Source organism: Alnus glutinosa, chromosome 2 (genome assembly GCF_958979055.1).
Source record: "Alnus glutinosa chromosome 2, dhAlnGlut1.1, whole genome shotgun sequence".
NCBI classification, from domain to species: domain Eukaryota; kingdom Viridiplantae; phylum Streptophyta; class Magnoliopsida; order Fagales; family Betulaceae; genus Alnus; species Alnus glutinosa.
Window position 1 is genome coordinate 26,134,649 of NC_084887.1, and position 21,414 is coordinate 26,156,062.

The 21,414-nt window shown below is 35.5% G+C and overlaps 2 protein-coding genes across 2 annotated transcripts; one reads left to right on the forward strand and one right to left on the reverse strand.

Annotated features, from left to right (window-relative positions):
- Positions 1-1,626: 1,626 nt before the first annotated feature.
- LOC133862018 (uncharacterized) lies at positions 1,627-8,092 on the reverse strand. Its single transcript, XM_062297852.1, has 13 exons — positions 7,934-8,092; positions 7,721-7,805; positions 7,550-7,620; positions 6,783-6,897; positions 6,574-6,653; positions 5,833-5,917; positions 5,663-5,743; positions 5,125-5,219; positions 4,912-4,962; positions 4,535-4,615; positions 2,726-2,798; positions 2,553-2,630; positions 1,627-1,953 (listed from the first exon to the last, which is right to left on the reverse strand). Exons 1-13 carry the CDS (start codon positions 8,038-8,040, stop codon positions 1,915-1,917), a joined length of 1,041 nt encoding a protein of 346 aa, XP_062153836.1. The 5' UTR covers positions 8,041-8,092; the 3' UTR covers positions 1,627-1,914.
- Positions 8,093-9,903: 1,811 nt separating this feature from the next.
- Positions 9,904-20,392, forward strand: LOC133861693 (telomerase reverse transcriptase). The gene is made up of 12 exons (XM_062297488.1): positions 9,904-10,197; positions 11,618-11,695; positions 12,556-12,621; positions 12,729-12,897; positions 13,542-13,996; positions 14,383-14,515; positions 14,720-14,864; positions 15,507-15,645; positions 15,972-17,204; positions 18,206-18,771; positions 19,576-19,848; positions 20,074-20,392. Exons 1-12 carry the CDS (start codon positions 9,904-9,906, stop codon positions 20,342-20,344), a joined length of 3,822 nt encoding a protein of 1,273 aa, XP_062153472.1. The 3' UTR covers positions 20,345-20,392.
- The last annotated feature ends 1,022 nt before the right edge of the window (positions 20,393-21,414 follow it).

Below are 21,414 nucleotides of genomic sequence, written 5' to 3' on the forward strand. Positions count from 1 at the left end.
AGTTTTTCAGCACCAAATAACATACAGGGTATTGTTGATAACTTCCAGAGGGGATTTGAAAAACTGGGTCTTGTTGATAACTTACAGGATTTGTGCGAGACAATGGATTGGTAATACTACTACTATCACTGTGGAATTAAAACAAACACCAAATACCCAATTCAGAATTTGATCATCCCTTCACAAAGAACAAATATAAAACAGTCCAATCAAATTACAGAAATTTGGAAGTAAAATGAATCAAAAGAGTACCTTGAAACTGAATCTGGGGAAGGCAAATCAAATCCACCACTTGACTTCGGTTGGGGCAGTTGAGGGGCTGCGGTTTCCGACGGTACTCACAGGCAGATCCGGCCAGAGAGAGGGATGGGCTGCGGGCTGCGGTTTCCGACGGACACCGGAGGAGAACTCCGATGAAGCAGCGCCGACAAGGAGACTACCCACGACCGGAGAGGGACGCCGGACGCCGATTTGGGACAGGGACTGTACGGAGAGAATTCAGAGAGAGGGAGGGGGGGTGCGTTGGGGGGAAATGAAATTTCATTTCCTCTCCAACCGGTTTTGACTGAAAAAAAAAAAAAAAGAAAAAAGAAAAAAAGAAGAAAGAAAAAAAGAAAAAAAGAAAAAAACGATTAAAAGTGCCTTTCCACGGACTGCCGGCCGGAGAAGAGACAGAGAGAGACGCGTTAGGAGGGGAAATGCGATGCACGGAGAGAGACAGAGAGAGCGTCGCCGGAGAGTACCTTTTTTAGCGTCGACGGATACAGATCCGGCCGCCAAATCCGCCGGAAACAGAACGCCGGTGAAGGATGGCCCGGTGGAGGGTGGCCGACCACCAAGACAGAAGCCGACCGCCGAGAGGGTCGGTCACGACCGGTGAGTGAGCGAGCGAGCGGGAGACCAGCGGCGGTTTCGGACGGAGGAGACCGACCGCCAATGAAGCGGCGCCGGGAAGGGGAAGACCAGCGGCGGCAACGGTAGTTGGAGAGAGAGAGAGAGAGAGAGAGAGAGAGAGAGAGAGAGAGAGAGAGAGAGAGAGAGAGAGAGAGAGAGCTGCGTTGGAGGGGAAATGAAAATTTCAATTCCCTCCAACCAGTTTTCAAACCCAAAAGAAAAGAAAAGAAAAAACAAAAATAATAAAAAATTACTTTCCACGTAAGCCTGTTGTATCGTTGTTGTAAGTTTTGTGTACGAGAATCATTTCTCTTATTAGAATATAGCAAAGTTTATAAAACTAATTATGTTTAGTACGCGAAATGGTTATTTCATTTAAAAATAATAATTTTTATTGAAAATAGAAAAATGTGAAATAACCTTGAAATAATCAATGAGAAAAAGAGCCATTCCTCTCTCATTTTCTCGTGGACAACAAGAATAGCTATTTAAATTGTTAAATGCTTATCATATGCTTATAACACTAAAGTTATTTTATCTACATAATTTAATCCTTTAAAAAAAAAAAAAAAAATCCATTTATAGTCACTTTGCGTACCAACAGTAACCTAAATGCTTTCACTTAGGTCATATACACCATTTGTTACTGATTTTGCAATATAAGTAGATTCTGATTCTTTTTGAATTCGAAATTTGTGACATGACTTCAATAATTATCTGTAGACTGTAGGCTATGAACGCAGATCAAGATAGAGCCACTAGCAAGGGAATCTGCTAAAAATATTTACAGAAGATTTGGGACATCTCAGAAAAAGCATGTCCTATCCTATATCGCCTTTTGATCATTATCTCTGACTTCATTATCCCCTCCACCCGACCAACATATTAGTACAAAAAGAAAAAAGAAAAAGAACAAACAAACCACCCAAAAAAAGGCCAAAGCCTAATATTAATCCAACCAAAAGTAAAGGCCAAAGCCATGACATCAGTCCATTGTCGTGGACGGGTTAGCCATCCGATTCAAGGTTGTGACTGTGATGGCCGACGGAGACCTGGTATCTGCAACACAATAATTTAGTCTACACGCAGTTATGGAAAAATTACATAATTGAATTGCAGAATTTTATCTTTCAAACTCGAAGAATGAAAAAGAAATCTTCCAAACACGAGCACTGCTCAAAATGTTTGCGCACAAGCTTGTGCAATAAAACTGTGTACTGGAAAAAATACAGTGCGTAAGATGTGAGGATGATGAAATGTTCAGAAATTAGCTACACATTCACATTGCATTTGTTTCTAAAGAAAAGCAAACGGTGCAAGCCAATAGAAAGCTCTAGTTTAAGAGGTATTTGTAACACCTCCATGTTACTCTAGAACTTGGAACAGTTGCTTGACAAAAAATGAAGAGGTGAATCTTGGAATAGATAGCAATCAGGAATGTCAATATAAACAGTAAGTAATAGACCCAAAGGAAGCCCCTCAAGGTACAAACTGATATGGACCCCTGGTGTACACAAAGCCTACTTCTATATGAAGCATTGAAGGTTAAAAATATCTCTAAGGTGGAAACCCTACTAAGGTCTTGAAGAACTTGAACAAAAATCGAAGTTTGTGGAACACCATACAACAATATTTGGTAACAGAATATAGATACCAACCTCAATTCCATGAGGGCCTATACGATTACGAGAGATAAAATTCAGTACCAGAGTAGCAAACTCTTCTGGTGCATCTTCCTGCAACAATTTTTAGTATAAAAGTAACTTTTTTTCGGAACAAAGAATAGCGGAGAAACCAAATAAATGCACCATGAAAAATAACTGATATGGACCTGTATAGCATGCCCAGAGTGTCTGACGACCACCATTTGAAACTTTCCTTGCATTTGACCAATTGTGAGAGATCTGTCACAAAACAGTGTAAAGAAATTTTCAGGAAATCAACCTGACCAATTTCAAGTTTATAGAGACCAGAGTGTTAGTACAATGGAAGAACTGGGCTCAAATTAAAATCTACGGAAATTACCAACCCATTTTCCAGTATCAAATCATAAAATTGATAAATTAAAGCAGTACAGAAAATAAAGTGTAAACAAGTAAGCTTTATGACAATATGCACTTCAGGAGCCATGATTCCAAAACCCTATCCATGCTGTAGTGATTCTTGCTGAAAATATAGTTTCGGTCGGTAACCTATCAATGAAAGCACCCTATCACATCTTGATTGGGTCATCATTCCAATATGCTTCTTGAACACACAGAATTGTTAATAAAATAATTATATAACTTCATACACAAACACAGTATATATATAAAACCACCTTTTTCATATCTTATCTATGCCTGTCTTTCCAGTTATAGTGTGCACCTGTATCGTATCTACGTTTGTCTGTGATATAGAGCTTGTGAAAAAGAAAAATAGAGAAAAATAAATCCCACTTATTGATGCAAATGATGATATACCCCATGCACCCATGAAGACAAATCCCTCCACCCAAAAAAAAACATGAAAAGCTTGGAATGGATTGCCTAAATTCAAACTAGATTGCCCAAATTTGGTTTCAGTGAAATTTTATCTTTTTATTTATTTATTTATTATTATGACGAGGAACTTCTCTAAGACAGGACCACTTCGTCTACCTACCCCTGTTTGGTAAACTTTGGACTTGTCTGAAACGTCCCTCCACAGGAATCGGGTAATACTCCGACTTCGCCAACGGGCTGGCCCCAATAATTGTTTGCATCCAAGAAATGTTATCTTATTTTCTATCTTTGTATAATGAGCTTTGAATCTAGATCTAAACCGACCTCACCTGAAACTTCATTTGAGAAACAGGATTGGTTAAATTGACAGATTTATGATTAAATCTGACAGCCTTTATTTTTACCTCAATTTCCCTTGGTTTTCTGTTCTTTTCCCTTTTCCCAAAATGTAAAAATGAAACTTCTACCTTTTATTTATTTTTTTGCTAGATTCCTGGACAAATGACCAAATATTTCAACCCAAGCTAACACATTCAACTTGGCATCTTGTTCAATTCTGATTTCGTTCACTTTAAACATACTATACAATTTAGTAGAATCATGCATAATACAGTTTCAAATTGTTATTATAGCACTACCACACTTTTGTCCACTATATTTTCCTTTCCCTACATATGTATAAGGGTTGATTTACCATGTGCATACTTTTTTTTTTTTTGATAAGTAAGAAAATTTTATTAAAAAAGCGTAAGACGCCCCTAAGTACACAGGAAGTATATACAGGGACAATTCAGCTAGCCCACATAAAAAACCCAAGAAAACCCATAGGGAACTACAAACCCACACTCCCAAAACCATGTGCATACTTATCATCTCTAGATCATAATCTCAGCTATTACTGGAAGCATAAAAGTCTCTAAGTGTTGTGCAAATTGCAGAATATTCGCACATAAGATATACAGCTTCATGCTAGTCATTGTACTGTGCATCAATTAGATTTGTGAATGTCTCTGACAGCCAGAGAGAACCACCCCCCCCCCCCAAAAAAAAAAACTGTTTCTTTGATTATACAGTAGTGTCTTGACATATATATAATGATAATGATGATCTTGTTAAACTCGTATAGATTAATTAAAACAAATAATAACGGAGAGAACCTGTCTAGTCTGTCTGTTCCTGCTAACAGCAAGAGCTTCGGAACAGGACACGACAGAAATTTATCTGAAAGGCCTTCATACCTGTAAATAACTAATTTCAGTAGTTGAATTGGCGCAAAAATGCCTTAAGTAATGAAAGCTAGAACAGATGTATATTATGGTACTTCACTAGTTTTTTATCAACAAGCTAAAAACGGGACATGCATTGGTGTAGCACTCAAACAGTTCAACCACAATATCCAACCACACCTAATGAGACATTTTATCCCATTGATGTGCTGAAGAGTTGGAATTCAAATCTAATTCCCACAAGTAACAATTTGCCTGGCCACAGGGACATATAAATGTGCATACTAATGACAAGTATTTATTCATACCAGCCTCTCCAATATTGTTCTGTCTCTTCTAGACATGCTCGGTAAGTATAACTGCAGCACAAAATTAGAACTGTGCCTGTCAGATGCAGGACTATGAAACCATGCTGAAAAAATTCAATAGGCAACAACTGATCATGCAAATGGATAAAATTATGGATCTCTGGAAATATTCAAACAGAAAATGAACAGTTGTAGCATAATAGAAGCATTTACCATTTCTTGGAATCATCATACTTTAATGTGGCAGGGATGGATACACGAGCTGAATCCACGTTTCTCAAAGAGCCTCCTTTTACACTCCATTCAATCTACACCAAGAAACTTTCAAACTCATGATGACAGCCTAACTTCACCAGTGAAAATAGGCTTACACACACAGTGGCACACACACATATATCATTTCAACTTAGAGCTGCCTATGTTCAAACATTATATGAGAAATTATATCGGCCCATGACGTGACAGATTAGTGCATCCTGAAAATTTGAGATTTCTCCACATATTGTTCAGTAATTTCTAGAAGTATTTCATAATTTAGTTTTCTCATCCTCTAGGTAAAAATCTTCTGATCTTTAGTCTGCTGCTAAAACGAAATTAAACCTTCTTGTTAATCTATTTGATAAGTTAAGCCTTCTTGTTAATCTTGCAAGTGATAAACCCATAAAAAACAAATTGTGGTGTAAGAAGAAATTCTGAAGCTACAATATTTAAACCATATATCAAGTAACACTAAATACTAGACGAGAGGTACCGCTTTTTCAACGGCTGAAAAATACTTCATCCTGCTTGACAGGATTTTCTGCATATGAATTAATGAAGCCATAGCTGTTCCCTGAAATTTTTAATGATTGTCAACATAGCTTCAATATGCCATTGACAAGCAAACAAACAGGCAATTCCAACAAGGTCATTCTAAGCAACCTCTACAACATCCACAACAACCAGCCCGGCCAAGCTAGGCAATGATTTCTTCGCAGCAACGTGCACAGCAACGGAGCCTCCCATGCTGTATGAGGATTACAAAGTCCAATAGATGATGGTTAAGGTGGTGAAAATAGAATTAAAACAAAAAGAAAAAGAATTTAGTTAGGTATTTTAGTTTTGTTGATGAAGGCAAAGAGAATAAAGTACTGATAATCATGATTAAACTCCACTTCTTTATAGAGAATTTTCAGAGAAATGTAAAGTGAATATTCAGAGAATAGACATAATGGCATATAAAAGCTAGGCAAATTATGCATTTCTTACTGTCAACAAAACCAATAAAAAAGAAAAAAGATTATAACCCATTAATTGCTTTGTCACTAGAGATCTCCCATCTCCAAGGTAAACTCTGAAATTATTACAAACCCTCCCTTATGCTTTATTCAATGAACATTGTTGGAAAACCTTTTTTTTTCGGATAAGTAAATCAATTTCATTTAAAAGCATAGAGGAGCACAACCCTGGTTTCCATTGTTGGAAAACCTTCTGTCCACACCAAAAAGTCTATTCTGTAATAATATGTTTTGACCACTTCACCTAGTTTAATGACTCTTCGTTTCCTCCAATTTTTACCCATTGATTACAAATTATCTAACACCCCCTTACTCCTCCCCCTTTTAAAATTTCTGCTAAGCATGAAAATTATTCAATACAAGAACATTAGGGGAAGAGCACAACCTGTGGCCAACAAGCACAATTGCCGGAGGGGAATCTCCATACATCGATTTCAAAACAGCCAAAACATCATTGCACATAGTCTGCACTTAAAAGATTACCATTTTATGAATAGCCTACGAAAACTGCACTGACAAAAATTTTACTCAAAGAAAAAATCCCCTAAAAAAATACATGATTTGTGGATAATTTTCATTTGTCTATATTTGTACCTCAATAGATAGGTCCAGTTCATTTTCTGATGCTGACTTTCCATGTCCTCTCAAATCCATTGCCACTACCCGAGCTTTCTCCTTGATCTTACTTGCTGCCACCGCAAATGAAAGCCTGCCCAAAATGTGTGACATAATATCATTACGTCATATAGCCAGAGTTCGGCTAGCAACATACATGCATACACATATTTCACATCATACATAACAAATCATAAAAAATACAAACATGTGTATATGTATATGTGTATCTTATGCAAAATATGGATTTCTGTGATGTCGTAATTCCACCAAACATTCAATTGCGTGGTGTCAAAGCCTTGGGAGGTACTTGATCAAACAGTTTTCACACACACTTAGGCAATCAACTTGTGTACAAAGACACAATCGGCTAGGCGCTACACATACACACACTAACCCCATTAATTTAAAACAATCGTTTTATATATGAATTCGATAATCAAAATCATGGTTTGATACCACTCGTTGGAAAATAAATACAAAGCTTGAGCACGGATTTGAGCTCAATTATGCTAATGTCAACTACTGTGCGTAATTATGTTATATCAGCTCCTCATTCACGTGACTAATACTCTAACATTAATGAAGCTGCACGATTTAAATCAAAATCGCAAAAATGGTTCCTTTGGGGCTGCGTTTGAAAAAAAAAATGTGGCAGCGCCGATTTTTTAATAGCAATATAATGAATAATAACAAATAAGAAGAAAAAGCATCGCCGTTGAAGAAAAATAATGAGACAAACATACCCAGAGTAACCACCTCCATGCAGACAAAAAACAACCGGTCCTTCTGTTCCTCCCAAATATACATGAAACACCTAAAATCACAAAGCGTGTTAGCAAGAGAATTATATATATTAAAAAAAATAAAAAATAAAAAAACTTCTCTTGTAAAGGAAAAAATTGCCCACTACTAACATCCTCTGTATCCGGAATACGAATATCATCTTCCCGATCAAAATAGCCCAACCATTCCAACGGTGAGTATTTCTGCAACGAACTCCTATAACAACAACAACAATAATAATAAACGATAATCGTAATTTAAGAAAAAAAAAAAAAAGAGAGGAAAATTGTGAAAGAGTGAAATCTGTTTGGTTAGAGGGCTATGAACGAGTTTGGGAAACTCACTGAGTCGCAGGGCGATCGGGTTTGGAGGCGAAGGTAGAGAAAGGTTTCTGGTTTTGTCGCTCTGAGGTCTCATCTTCGGGAAGAGTACTGAGACTAGAGGAATCCATTTTCGTTCTTGTTCAGTTTCTCTAAGAGGTAACAAAATTTTATTAATATGATTATATTTGTTGGTTAATAAATAAAAATAGATAGAATCTTTAATTTCGTGTGTGGACTTGGGCTAACATGTGGACTCAGATAGACTTGGTCGGAACTTGAAGCCCAAAATTCTTTTTCGGGCTCCCCGGCTGGGACAGGTAATTCCATACCAGGTCTCTTTCACATTATTCAATTCAAATTATTATAATTCGTTTCGGTGTTTGTTTTTTAAAATTAGAATTTAATTTTTATTTAATGTCCGAATTTCGAAATTTAATTTTGTGAGATAAAATTAAAAAAATTTGAATAAATTATGATATATTTAGAAAAAAAATTAAAAAAAATTATAATTTATTTTTGAAAAAGTTGAATAAAATATATATTTTTTTTAAAAAAAAAACAGAATTATATTTGTTTTTGAAAACATGGCTGCCAATCCCCATGATAATTCTGTAAATAATTACTGTAGATTCCATTCGCCTCCTATTTCCCCCGATCGATGGCCTTAAATATGTTTTTATCCCATTGATATAGAGTTGATGAGTGTTTTTTTATGAGATCCGATATTAAAATTGTATTTTGTATTAATTGTTTGGGAATGGTTTGGAGTATCGGGCCTGTTTGGCATTCATTTTTCTTCTACTTTTTAATTTTTATACAAAAAGTCAAATATCTTTTTTAACTTTAAAAAATAATTTTATTCACTTTTTTCTCAGAAAAAAATTCAAAATTTATGTTCCTTTAATATCAAGTCAATCTATTTATTTACCTTTTCTCCTGTTCAAAATATCTGCCAAACATTTTTGATTTTGAAAGAAGAAAAATGTTTAGAAATTTGTTATCAAATGAGATCGAGGAAAATGCTTTTAGATTAAAAAAAATTACATTATTGATCCTTATGATTGGCATAAATTACAAATCACTTATTGTAATATAAAAAGTAATTATAAGGTTTATGTGGTAGACAAAAATTACAAATTAGTCTCTGAAGTTGTTTTTCGTCCACAAACTTAACAAAAACCGTTAGGTTACCACACCAATTGTCATTCCGATAAAAATACGACACGTGTCACTCGACTCACTCTTAATAAAAAATATATTAATATATATAAAACTACAAATTTTTATTTTTATTTTTGTTTTAGAAAGAAAAGAAAAATAAAACAAGGGGTTTGGGTGGTGGCTTGCAGCACCTCTAGGGTGGCTCGCTGGGCGCCACCCCTTGCCCCATCTAAGCCACCCAAAAGAAAGGGGTTGGGGACGAGCCACCCTTAGCCTATGTGGTGCACAGCCACCCTGGACTTAAGGAGAGGCAGCGAGCTACTCTGGGGTGTCTTGCAAGGCCACCCCCCTCCCCAATGGGGGGTGGCTGCCTTTCATTTTTTTTAAAGGAAAGAAAAATTAAAATAAAATTTGAAATTTATAATTTTTTATTAAAAATGATACGTGTCGTGTTTTTATTAGACTGACGTGGCAACCTAACAATTCTGTTAAGTTTGTGGACGGAAAATGACTTCAAGAAGTAATTTGTAATTTTCACCTACAATACAGATCTTACAATTATTTTTTATACTACAAAGAATAATTTGTAATTTAGGTCAACTACAAATGACCAACAGTATAATTTTTCATTTAAATTATCTTACGAAAAAATTACAAACCTCGGAGGAGCCAGCCCAATTCCCGGCCCAATAGCTCCACTTAAATAGCCCGTACAGTCCCAAGGCGCCAGCTGCCAGCCATTTAAACTCCGTTTCGCGCACATTTCCCACTCGTTCTGAAAACCTTACAAGACTCTCCGACTACCAATTTTCCGTCACTTTTCCGAAAAAATGCGCCAGAAGCGGTGGGTCCCGCAGGTCCTGTGGCGCTTATTCCGACACCGAGCGCGCACACTGTCTAGCGCGATCGCGGCTATGCTTCCTCCTCCGCCCTCCGCGGCGGAGTGCCGGTACTGCAAGGGCTCGCGTTGCCTCCGCTGCAGCGCCGAAGCGATGTCGTTCCTGGTGAGGCCTGACGACCCCTCCGACTACTTCAGGCTCTTGAATCGCTGCTTCGTTGTTATGTCCGATGATGCGCCTCCTCTCTTGGATTTCGATCCTCGCTCTCGCTGGTCCCAAGCTCAGGTCCGTACACCTCCTTATATGTATACGCATACAAATGTATGTATGTAGGTGTATAATGTTGCACACACGCGCATAACTTTCATACATACATGAGTAAGTGTTCGTGTATATACGAATAAATATATACACGCATAGCACAAGCACGCATATATACACGAACATGCAATGATATGATTTCAATGCAGTACGTCCGCTCCCAAGTGGCTGTAGGTTGTCCGTTTACCGGGCCAAGACATTTGTTATACATACATACATATAAATGTATACATTATGAATATTATATAATCTATATTAATGTAGTCTGGATAGGTGAATTTTGGGTGCGTGTTGTTAAAGTATTGACTAAGTGATTAAATTTACCTCTTCTAATCAGTTTAAGCTTTTATGAGAAATGGTAGTTTAACATGGTATCAGAGCCAAAGGTCCTGAGTTCGAATCTTGACTCCGTTATTTACCTCCCATTTCAATTAAATATTCCACATGTTGGCCTCACCTATTAAAAGGATGTCCGAGCTCACATGTGAGGGAGAGTGTTAAAGTATTGATTAAGTGATTAAATTTACCTCTTCCTTTCGGCTTAAGCTTTTAGGACAAAGTGTGTGTGTGTGTGTTTTTTTTATTATTTATTTGGGTAGAAAATAAAGAAGGAAAAGAATTTGTAAGAAGAAAAAAAAAACAGTTGGTCCATGCCTTTTTGCAGTTATGCAGTTAAAGCTGTGATTAAAAACAAATGAAGTGATAGGAGCTGATTAGATGAAACTCTTTGCTTAATTTTTCCCAAACCGAAATTATTAAATGAGTTAATAATAGTTTAATTTTTTTGAAATGGATGAATAATTTTGTTCTCGTGAAAACAAATCGAAATTCAAATTTTGTTTTAATTTAGACCTGTGAAAACAAATCCTTTACCCAACTGAGCTTAAGATATTTTTGTAGGTTTTTTTTTTCCCCCCTTGTTTTGATGAATTACATGGATTAATGATAATGATACTAATTGTTGCGTAGGCAGTGTTTTGTTTTGTTTTTTAATTTAATTTAATTTAATTTTATATCAGTGTCTTTTTAAAATTAATTAAATCTCGATAATGTTGAAGTATTGATTAAATGATTAAATTTACCTCTTCCTATCATATTAAGCTTTTATAATAAGTTATGATTTAATATGTTATCAGATCTAAAAGGTCTTGGTTTCGTACTTTGTCTCAGTCATTCACTCACATTTCAATTAAATATTCCACATGTTGAGCATCATTTATTAAAAAAGATTTCGAGCCCACACTTGAGAAGTATTAAAGTATGGATTAAATATTAAATTTACCTATTTCTATTCGCTTAAGCTTTTAGGATAAGTGGTAATTTAACAAATAAGACAATCATTTTGCACATCTAATAAGTAAATTACTACTTGTTATGTTTCCAGATTGTTCAAAGGACTATTGAAATGATAATGTACGAGCAGCCCATGTCTTCCAATGTAATATGCAACAGTTATGATAAGGCAAGCATTTATTACTTCATTCACCCTATTGCTATCACTATTGTCCATTATCATCCATATTATATAGGAAATGGAGTTCGCTGTGTGTAGTATTATGGCCCTTCTACATGCATAAGCAAAATGACCCTCCACGTCACTCAGTACAAGTTGTGTATCATATACGGTAGGAATATGTGGCTTCTGGTTTTGCATTTTTTGTATTTGTACTACTAAAGCTGCTGGTTCAGGGGTAGGGTTGGTTCTGTTTAGTTTGGGGAATGGACCCCTCAGAGAATGCATTTCTATGGGGCTTAGTCGGGGAAGGGAAAAGGACAACCTCCATTTCCGTATGGTAATAGAGCTTTTGATATCCTATAACTTGTCTCACTATACTTACAGTCCTTTCAGATAGGAATTTCCAATTGAATTCCAAATACTTGATCATCAGCATTCAAAGTAAATTTTGTTCAAAGCCCTTTCAAAAAGTATGCATATCTATTGATGATTAATATGAGGCCTTCTGCATGTATCCATGTTTCATGTATTGCATTCATTTTCCCATCTGTTTAGGATGAGGAGATAAGGATGTAGAAGTGCTTGGAAGCCATATGCTCATCCAAGGATTAAAAGTAAAGACTATTTGGAAGCCACAAAATATTTAAAGCTTTGTAATGCCTGTGATTGATGTTCTCAAATATAAGAGTTGTTAAAAGCCACACTCTTATCTATGAAAAAGTGCAAGGGTGTTTTGGCCATTGTTTATTTAAATTGCTAAAATGCTTGTGTATCTAAATGTTATACGATCGCGTCAATTTGTTTTTTCTATAACAATCATTAATCACGGTTTCACTTATGGAAAGATATTCAATTATATGCAACAGAGTAATCACTCAAGCCCCATTATGGAAGTTCTATCTTCTACGGCTTGGTCTCTTCTCTTAGAAAGGGTATGTTTTGCTAAGTTCTTGTCTGTCAGTTTCTTGAACTACGCCAATACATTTTTGTTTTCTGGTATAGTAGTGACTGGAATAAGGTGAACATTGCTTGTATGCAGGTTGGGGATGATGTCATGGTTTATCTTCTAAAGTATACATCAATCTTTGTACCACTTCCTCATAATAAGCACCATCAAGTGGCAGGTCCTCCTATAAGTACTTTATGCCTCAAGTTGTTGAAGCAAACGTCAGAGTCTCAGTATCAGCATACTTCACTCGTTCAATTTGGTAATTAAGAGTTCCTGAGTGTAGAAGCTCTGTAAACCTGTTTCACTTGCATCACATTCCCTTTATGGTACCTGGGAAAATAATGTTACATAAATATGCTGTTAATTTGTGTGTGTGTGTTTGTGTGTATATATATTGGCAAAAGTGCCATTTAGTTTTGCAAAATGCTTTGTGCATATTTAATTTAATGAAAATAGCCTGCAAGAGGCCTGATTGTTGAATGAAAATCCTTCTAAATTCCAAATATTGTTTTAAAGCAACCATTTAGAAATTACTACAATCATATCAAGGAACAAGACACTGATTATACTAATTGAATAAATAATAATTAGAATTTGATACTAGTTACCATTCTTTATAAAGGTTAACTACATCTATTTTATGTGCTTTGACGTAATGTCAATAGTTTTTGACACTTTGATGTTCTGCTCTGTATTATCTTTTTGACAATAAGCAAGGTCTTACCTGACTTCTTGCTGTCCTTTTGTTTCTAAAAGATCCTTCCCATTTCTTGTTGTCCAAAATTATTTTAGCTTTGTGGCTATTAGTTTTCATTATAACGTTCAGTCATGTATAGCTTCTCATTTTTAAATATTGATAAAAGTCCACACAAATGGTGTGATTCAGCCACCACTTTTTCTCAGGATCCAAAAAGAAGAGGTCGTTTGTTGGCAATGTCAACTCAATGTTAGATATACAGAATTTCAGTAGTTCATTTAGTATTGCTTATCCCTCAAGTTCCATAAACTGTGTGGATTCCAATGATGGGATTAGTCTAACAACATCTAGTCAGCTTCATCGAGGTAAGCACTCTCAAATGAGTTTATCCGAAGCAGCTACACCAGTAATTGGAAGTGGTATCAATAACACTGATGGAGATTCAAATGAGGAACTTCATGAAAGCTCAAATCAGATTTCAGCTCAGTTTAGAAAGCGTTCAAGGCCGTTTAGTTGGCAGCGTCAAAGAAAGCGAAGGCATTTAGATTTTGAAAAGACTAGGGTTAAGACCTCTTTTGCAACAATTCTTACCGATAAAGATGGCTTATCTGGGGGGCTCCAAAGTGGTGCAAATTCCAGCTCAAGTCCTTGCCGTGAAAAGGTATTCCATATGAAGGACCTTTGAGTCTAGTTCAAATTTAGTTTCATGAGATAGTGAGAGAAGATACAACCGGTAGCAACTGTTGAAAAGTGCAAGGAACAAGAGGAATATGCTGTGGGTCAACTTTAACAAACAGGCTGAAGTGCATTTCGGATGCTTCCTCTTTTTCTTATATTAAAATATATGTAAAATCTTTCATTACCAACAAACTAAGATTTGGTTGACATATACTTATTCATCAAAAAAAAAAAAAAACGAAGAAAGATTTGGTTCACATATACTCATATCAAGAAGATTGAATGACTTTATGCCTCCCACTGTTGAACATTTTGATTTCTTTCAATGCAATGGTTGACATTTTCACTCTGCCATTGTGGTTTCTGCAGATGCCATGGCAATGCTCTTGTTTTTTGGTATTGCAAGCTCCCCAGTCCCAGTTTGTCGCCAAAGGGGCTTATATTAACAGGCAATCAATATTTTATGACTCGGAATGTTCTTCATCAGTTTTTCCGCGAAATCGTATCCTTCAATTCTTAAACATGTATGCAACTAATTTTTCATCTCCTCATTTTAGAGTTGCTTGCATTTTCTTTGTAACCAAATATGTTATTCATTTTGTGTTGTGCAACTATGCATCTTTTTTGCCTTATATTATTCGTCAGAGAGACATAGTTTGACATTAAATTAATGATGTTTAGTTTCTGTTACCTTAATAATCCCCAGATATACTAAGTTCTTTAAAGCCCAATCTTTCTAGTGCAAAGGTTCTCGCTGGCAATATCTTTGGCTTATGTGAAGTAAATGCAAGTGGTCAGTCAATGCCATGCTTCCAGAGTAGTGGCTTTTGTCCCATTGGATCTGCATGCCAGTAAGTTGCACAATCAAATTATTTACATTCCAGGTACTTTTTAATTGTAACATACTTATTGTGATTTGGTGATTTGTCATGGCACAAATATTGCTTTTTTGTTTTTGTCATGCATATTGTTTTCAGTTTGGTCTCTGCAATCCAAATTTCTTGTCACTGTTGAATATTCCGTACATTGTTCTAGCTCCCTTTCTAAATAGAATAGGAGAGTTATGCATCAGATGGTTCTCCCAATTATATACTAGTGGCAGTGGTTCTCTCGATAAGTATCAGGATTGCAACTTAAAGGCTCTGGAAAGGATTGAAGTCAAAATGGACCATAATGGGGCAGTGGAAGCTCTTTGTACCGGAATCTTACAGCCATTTTTCAACTAGACACTGGATGGAAATGATGATTTTTATTACCATGAGATTCTTTGGAAGGGACTTCTACTGCGTTTTAGAGCACAGATGCACAAATTTTTTTTATAGAAGTATAAAATTGAGAGGAAACATCTAGCAATGTTATGATTATACTAGGGCTACTAATATTGCAGTCAGCCCATATACCAGTTTTTTGTTGTTTTTAATTTTATTTTTTAAAAAATTAAAATTTCTGGTTTGTTGTGCTTCTACTTAACTGCTGTTTTTTTGGCTCTGCAGGTACCTCTCACTTGTTAAGTTGCTTAAAAGTCTCATACACAGGGCACAGTGTTGCCAACATTTGAGATTATTGGATAAGCATTGTGTTGTTCCAGCATTTGACAGATATGCTACTGGAAAATCTAGCACTATTTTTGAGGTCAGTATTGGGGAATTTGTGTGGTTTGTATGGTTGGAGGAGATTTACCTTTCACATGATGAGGTTACACCTTGCACAAATTTCCATTCATTTTTGACACCTTGGGTGTAGTATGTGCACACCTAGATAATGTTTAAATTGAAATCTGCTAGCATGTACGCAGTTTTTCTTTTTCTTTTTGATGTGGGAAAGGGTGTTTAAATGGGAGAGCTCATTATGGAATTGCACCTCACTAATTTAATAGAATTCCATATGCTACCTCACTAATTTAATAGCTTCTTGCTTTCTCTAAGAAAAATATTATTCTTCTGAAGTTTTCATTTCAGGGGAATCAATCAAAGAAAAATGTTCTTGAGAAATCACATGGTTTCAATACTGCAAATTGCGAGCAAACTTCAAAAACCATTGAGCCTCAGTTTGAGGCAAATAAGTCTTATTGCTTGAGAAGTCAGGTAGTGTCGTTTATATGGGCTGTTATTAGGTGTATAGTTCCTACAGAGTTGTTAGGAATTTCTTATAACTGGAGAATGTTAAGGAGAAATATTGACAAGTTTATTCGGCTACGAAGATTTGAGAAATTTTCATTAAAGCAATGCATGCATCGATTGAAAACGTCGAACTTCCCATTTCTATCGACTCAACGTTCGTCGTGCTTCTTGAGTAATCAAGTGCTAAAATATACCATGAGGCAGAGTGTAGACATGAATTCGGAATTTACAAGATTGAATGATGCTACACATGTTTTGAAACATAAACATTTGCAAAGCTGGATTTTTTGGCTCTTTTCATGTCTAGTTGTGCCACTGGTGCAAGCGAACTTCTATGTCACTGAAACTGAGTTTGGGAAACAAGATGTATATTATTATAGAAAGTCAGTTTGGGAGAAGTTGACAAATAGGGCCATCTCTTGCTTGAAAGATCGGAGCTACCATGACTTGGATGCTGCAGCTGTTAGAAACATTATAAGCAAAAGACCATTTGGTTTCTCAAAGCTCAGACTTCGTCCAAAAGAAAATGGAATGAGGATGCTGGCAAATCTAACGGCATCATCAAGAATGCCTGCACACAAGTCCGGCTTGGAAGCTCAATATTGCGGAATGCATAGAAATGGAAAATTTTGTCCTAAGAAAGTTAAATTTAATCATTTCAAGTCTGTAAATGCTGTTCTTCGTGATACACATACTGTTTTAAAAGGTCTACAGTTGGAAGAACCAGAGAAGTTAGGGTCATCAGTATTTGACTACAATGGTGTCTATAGAAAGTTATGTCCATTTCTAATTGGTCTTAAGGATAGACTGAAAACCAGGCCTGGTGTATTTGTTGTTGTTTGTGATGTACTGAAAGCATTTGATTCTGTTGATCAGGATAAGCTCCTTTGGGTAATGAAAGATGTCATACTGAAGGATGAATATCTTCTTAAACAGTCTGATCAAGTAGTCTGCACAAAGAAATCTTTGTGGGTTCATAAGAACCTTGTATCGATGGATCAAAATATCAGCGCTGCCAGAGTCACATCCTCCACTCCCTTCTGTTCACGGCATATTGTCCTTGTCAATGAGGTACTTTTTTAAAGTCACCGTCAAAGAAATTGTCTGGTTATATTTAATTCTATAGATCAAGTTTGGTTCCACTGAATAGACCAATAATTACTGCATATGCTATATGCAAGACTCCTATCCCCCTTTTATTCTTCCAATTGTAACATGACTTTTAAAATCATCATTGAATTTGTGATTGATCACAATTGTGATCCAATGGTGATTTTAAAAGTCATGTAACATTTTGGGAGATAAAAGGGGTATTGGAGTCTTGCATATAGCATTATTCTTTTTTTTTTTTTTAATATCAATTTAGTCACTTAGTAGCCAGCTTGTTCTACCTGTACAAACTTTTTTTGATGAATAACAATTTTATTGAAAGAAAATGGCAAAGCCCTCATACACGAAAAGTATACAAGAGAGATAATCACGTTAAAGGCATCTACAATAAAAAAAAATTAACAAGATTTAAAAGATTTGCTGAGGAGAAATTCAGAACATAGACTACAACCCAATCCAAAAGAGATATAGAACTGTAATAACTATTCCTACATATGCATTGCTTGTTTCTCTCTTATTTTTCCTTTAGGATTGCTTTGAGTTCGGCCTTTAGGCTTTGTATCCTTCTTGTCACTGGTTTTGCAAACTTGAAGGGAAAAATATAACTTTTCTTATGATAAAAACATGATATCTAGTTTGGGCATTGAAGCTTTGATGTTCGGAGTTATATGTCAACAAAGAAACATATCTGAATGCATCTTTTTCATTCACTCATTTTAAATATAATCGTTGGTATATTTGAAAAGATAAATGCTGCTTAATTCAGAGCAATTGATATTGCTATGATTTTCAACCAAGAGATGTTGCTTGATGTTCTAAGAAATTAAAAGTCAAATCATCCTACTAGAAAAGTCAAAAAAAAAGAAAAAAGAAGAAGAAGAAGAAGAAGAAGAAGAAGAAGAAGAAATGCTCTGCTCTGAATTTTGATAATTGTCTACATTTTATATCTTTTCTTCTTACAGAAGTGGAGCAGATGCATGAAAAAAGAAGAGCTATTTTTTACTCTAAAGGAGCATGTTAAGTACAATGTGCTGCGATTGGACAAAAAGTTTTACTTGCAAGGTGTTGGTATTCCACAAGGAAGTATTTTGTCATCTCTGCTTTGCTCATTATACTATGGACATCTGGAAAGGAATGTGATCTTTCCATTTCTTGAGAAAACTTGTGAGCCCACTGCTGAAGATATATCTAGAAGACATATTTCTCATGATGCTTCTGCACATGAAAGCATTGAGGATAAATTTGACTCTCCCCCTAATTATATACTTCTTAGATTTCTTGATGATTTCCTTCTCATTTCAACCTCAAAGAAGCAGGCTGCTAGCTTCTTTTCGAGGTTGCGAAGAGGATTTCGTGATTACAACTGCTACATGAATGATGATAAATTTTGTCTCAATTTTGATATCGAACACACATCAGGGATTCCATCAAACAGGGTTTATGTGGGTGAGGATGGTATTTCATTTCTTCGATGGAGTGGATTGCACGTCAACTGCTCAACTTTAGAAGTTCAGGCAGACTACACAAAGTTAATTTTCATAAATAATTTTGATTTACTTTATTATCATTCTACTTGCCAGGTGTATCTCATGATCTTTTATCTGGAATTTTACATAGTGGTGTTCCTGTGGTCTCTGCATTTTTGTTTATTGGTGGACTATACCTTCAGATGCTAAGATTTTGGACCAAATCATAAATCTTGAAATCATTCCAAATAACAATCATGTTACGCATTAAGCTTTGCATCACTCGAAAATGTACATTATCTATAGTTCTACAAATTATTGATGTTATCATGAGTGTTGTCATTAACATTTGATATGCTAACAATGGTAAAGTAGCTTTCATATTTGGTTTTACCTCTCTTTGTCCCAAACAATTTTACTTTAGTTTCTTCTAGAAGTTGCCTTAATTTATTTTTACTTTATTGGACGCAACTCTTGTCAAGTTTCCAACTCGAATTTTTCAATACCACATTGTTAGCAACTTCTTCAATATGTTATCTGAGTTAAAACTTTAAAAACTGCGAGCAGTAGTCAAGTGATGTCCCAGCCCTCTTTCGAGCTTACTTAGTTTAATTTTTATGTTTATTAAATAGGTTTTATTTAAGGTAGCTCTGTGGTTGCTATTGGAGTGATGCTTGGCCTAATTGTTTGCCTCACAGTTTAGAGTTTAGAGCTTAGATTTTGTTGATATTTCGTTGGCTTGTAATTGGAGCTTTACATGTCACAGTAGCCAGTAGGATCTGATTTTGTAAAGATTGAGTGTACTATTTTCAGTTTTATGAAAGTTCAGTTTCTTCCTTGAGTAACTTGCTCTATACACTAAACAGGTATCTGAATAACCATTTAAGTTCGACTCTTACTGTCTGCTGGCAAGGCAAACCGGGCCGTCATCTGAAGAGAAAACTCTGTGGTTTTATGAGACCTAAATGCCATCCCATATTCTTCGATTCAAATATAAATTCCGCAGCTGTGGTCAGATTGAATATATATCAAGCGTTCTTGCTATGTGCAATGAAGTTTCACTGTTATATTTGTGACTTATCGTACTTGTGCAAACTTAGCACCGGATTCTATTTATCCATTATTGAAAGATCTTTGAGGTACGGGTGTAATTTTTGTTCTTTAATCAAATAGTGAATGTTGTTATCAGATTTGCTTGTTAAGCTGCAGTTGAAGCCCCATGTAAAGTTGTTGAATGGTTTGCCTATGCTTTGACACACAATCTTTTGATTTAACAGCCATAAAATTTAATCATCAAAAATTAAAATCACTTCTTTTTACTCTTCCCTTTTCATTTTATTGTTTTTGTTTGATTGATTTGTTAGGTATATGGATGTGCTCATAAAGAAACGGATTCGTTCTGCCTACTGTGGATCTGATTTCCGGCCAATTCTTCACATGGAGGAGGGAGAAGTTCAGTGGCTTGGATTATTTGCATATATTCAAGTACTGAAGAGAAAACAGTCACGGCATAAGAAGTTGCTATCTTCACTAAGGTCTAGGTTGGAACACAGAATGCCCGGGAGTGTGTCATCTCAACTAAAGTACGCAGTTAATGCCTCGCATTCCTCTTTAATTTGGAAAATTAAGTACTAAACTCAGGTATGTTACGAGTAGTATAAAAATTGAAACTTTTTCTTTTCATTTTTTGCATCACCTGTTGTATCCAATGTCTATGGACTATAATCCTTTCATTTTTTTTTTCTTTTTTTGTTTTGTTTTTTGTTATTTTATATAGTAAATGATAAATTGCTTGGCCATAGTACATCTTATATTTTAGTTAGGAAAATTACAAAATTGGTCATTGGGATTTGATCTTTTATCAAATAAGTCGTTGGGGTTTAAAATGATCTTATAAACCTCCATGGTATGCCTTTGTATCAAAATTATTCATTTGTACAAATTCTGATAATTTTTTTTGACAAATTGTTTATGAAATTATGATTTCACCATCAAATAAAAACTTTTAAAACTGAAAAAATAATAAATAAATAAAACCTTGATGGTCAAACCACTCCCATAAGCCCTTGGATGAATCGATCACCCACTCTTGCCGGCCATGGGCCCTTGGGAGTGGCTAAACCACCCATGGGTCTTTAGGAGTGGTTTGGCCAACCCCGGTGACCCAACAATCAATTTTGGAGTTGGGTAAACCACCCCCAAAGGCCCATGATTGCCAAGAACGGTGGCCAGCCACTCCTAACCTAAGGCCCTTGGGGGATGGTTTTGGTTGCTACCTAACTAGTATATATATATAAAATTTAATTATCTATAAATTTTTATTTTATCGTAAAATTGTAATTTAACAAGGACAGTTAGAAAAAAAAGTCCAGAATTTATAGAGATTATTTTGATGCAAAGCATACTATAGGGATTTATAAGACTATTTTGACAATCTAAAGATTTATTTCATACAAGGTCTAATCCCAGGGTCCAATTTAACAATTTGCCCTTTTAATTATTCGGTTAATTTTTTTTCTTCCAAATGTTTAATGGATATGAATTTGCAGATGCTTACAAAACAGTATCTAAACTACTGGCGCCTATTTGAAGAACTAACACTAGTATACATTCAATTTTATTTTATTTTTTCCTATTTATTTATAAAAGTGTTGTCATTATTCAGTCCTATAAGCCACTCAACTCTAGGTTTTGTTGTTTTCTCA

Excerpts from the sequence above, each read along its gene's own strand:
- LOC133862018 (XM_062297852.1), bottom strand. The coding sequence starts at position 8,040 with ATGGATTCCTCTAGTCTCAGTACTCTTCCCGAAGATGAGACCTCAGAG. Across the intron at positions 6,654-6,782 it reads AACTGGACCTATCTATTGAG|ACTATGTGCAATGATGTTTT; the intron begins GTACAAATATAG and ends TTTTAAGTGCAG. Across the intron at positions 5,744-5,832 it reads TTGTTGTGGATGTTGTAGAG|GGAACAGCTATGGCTTCATT; the intron begins GTTGCTTAGAAT and ends TAAAAATTTCAG.
- LOC133861693 (XM_062297488.1), top strand. The coding sequence starts at position 9,904 with ATGCGCCAGAAGCGGTGGGTCCCGCAGGTCCTGTGGCGCTTATTCCGA. Across the intron at positions 12,622-12,728 it reads GGTCTCTTCTCTTAGAAAGG|GTTGGGGATGATGTCATGGT; the intron begins GTATGTTTTGCT and ends GCTTGTATGCAG. Across the intron at positions 13,997-14,382 it reads CAAGTCCTTGCCGTGAAAAG|ATGCCATGGCAATGCTCTTG; the intron begins GTATTCCATATG and ends TGGTTTCTGCAG.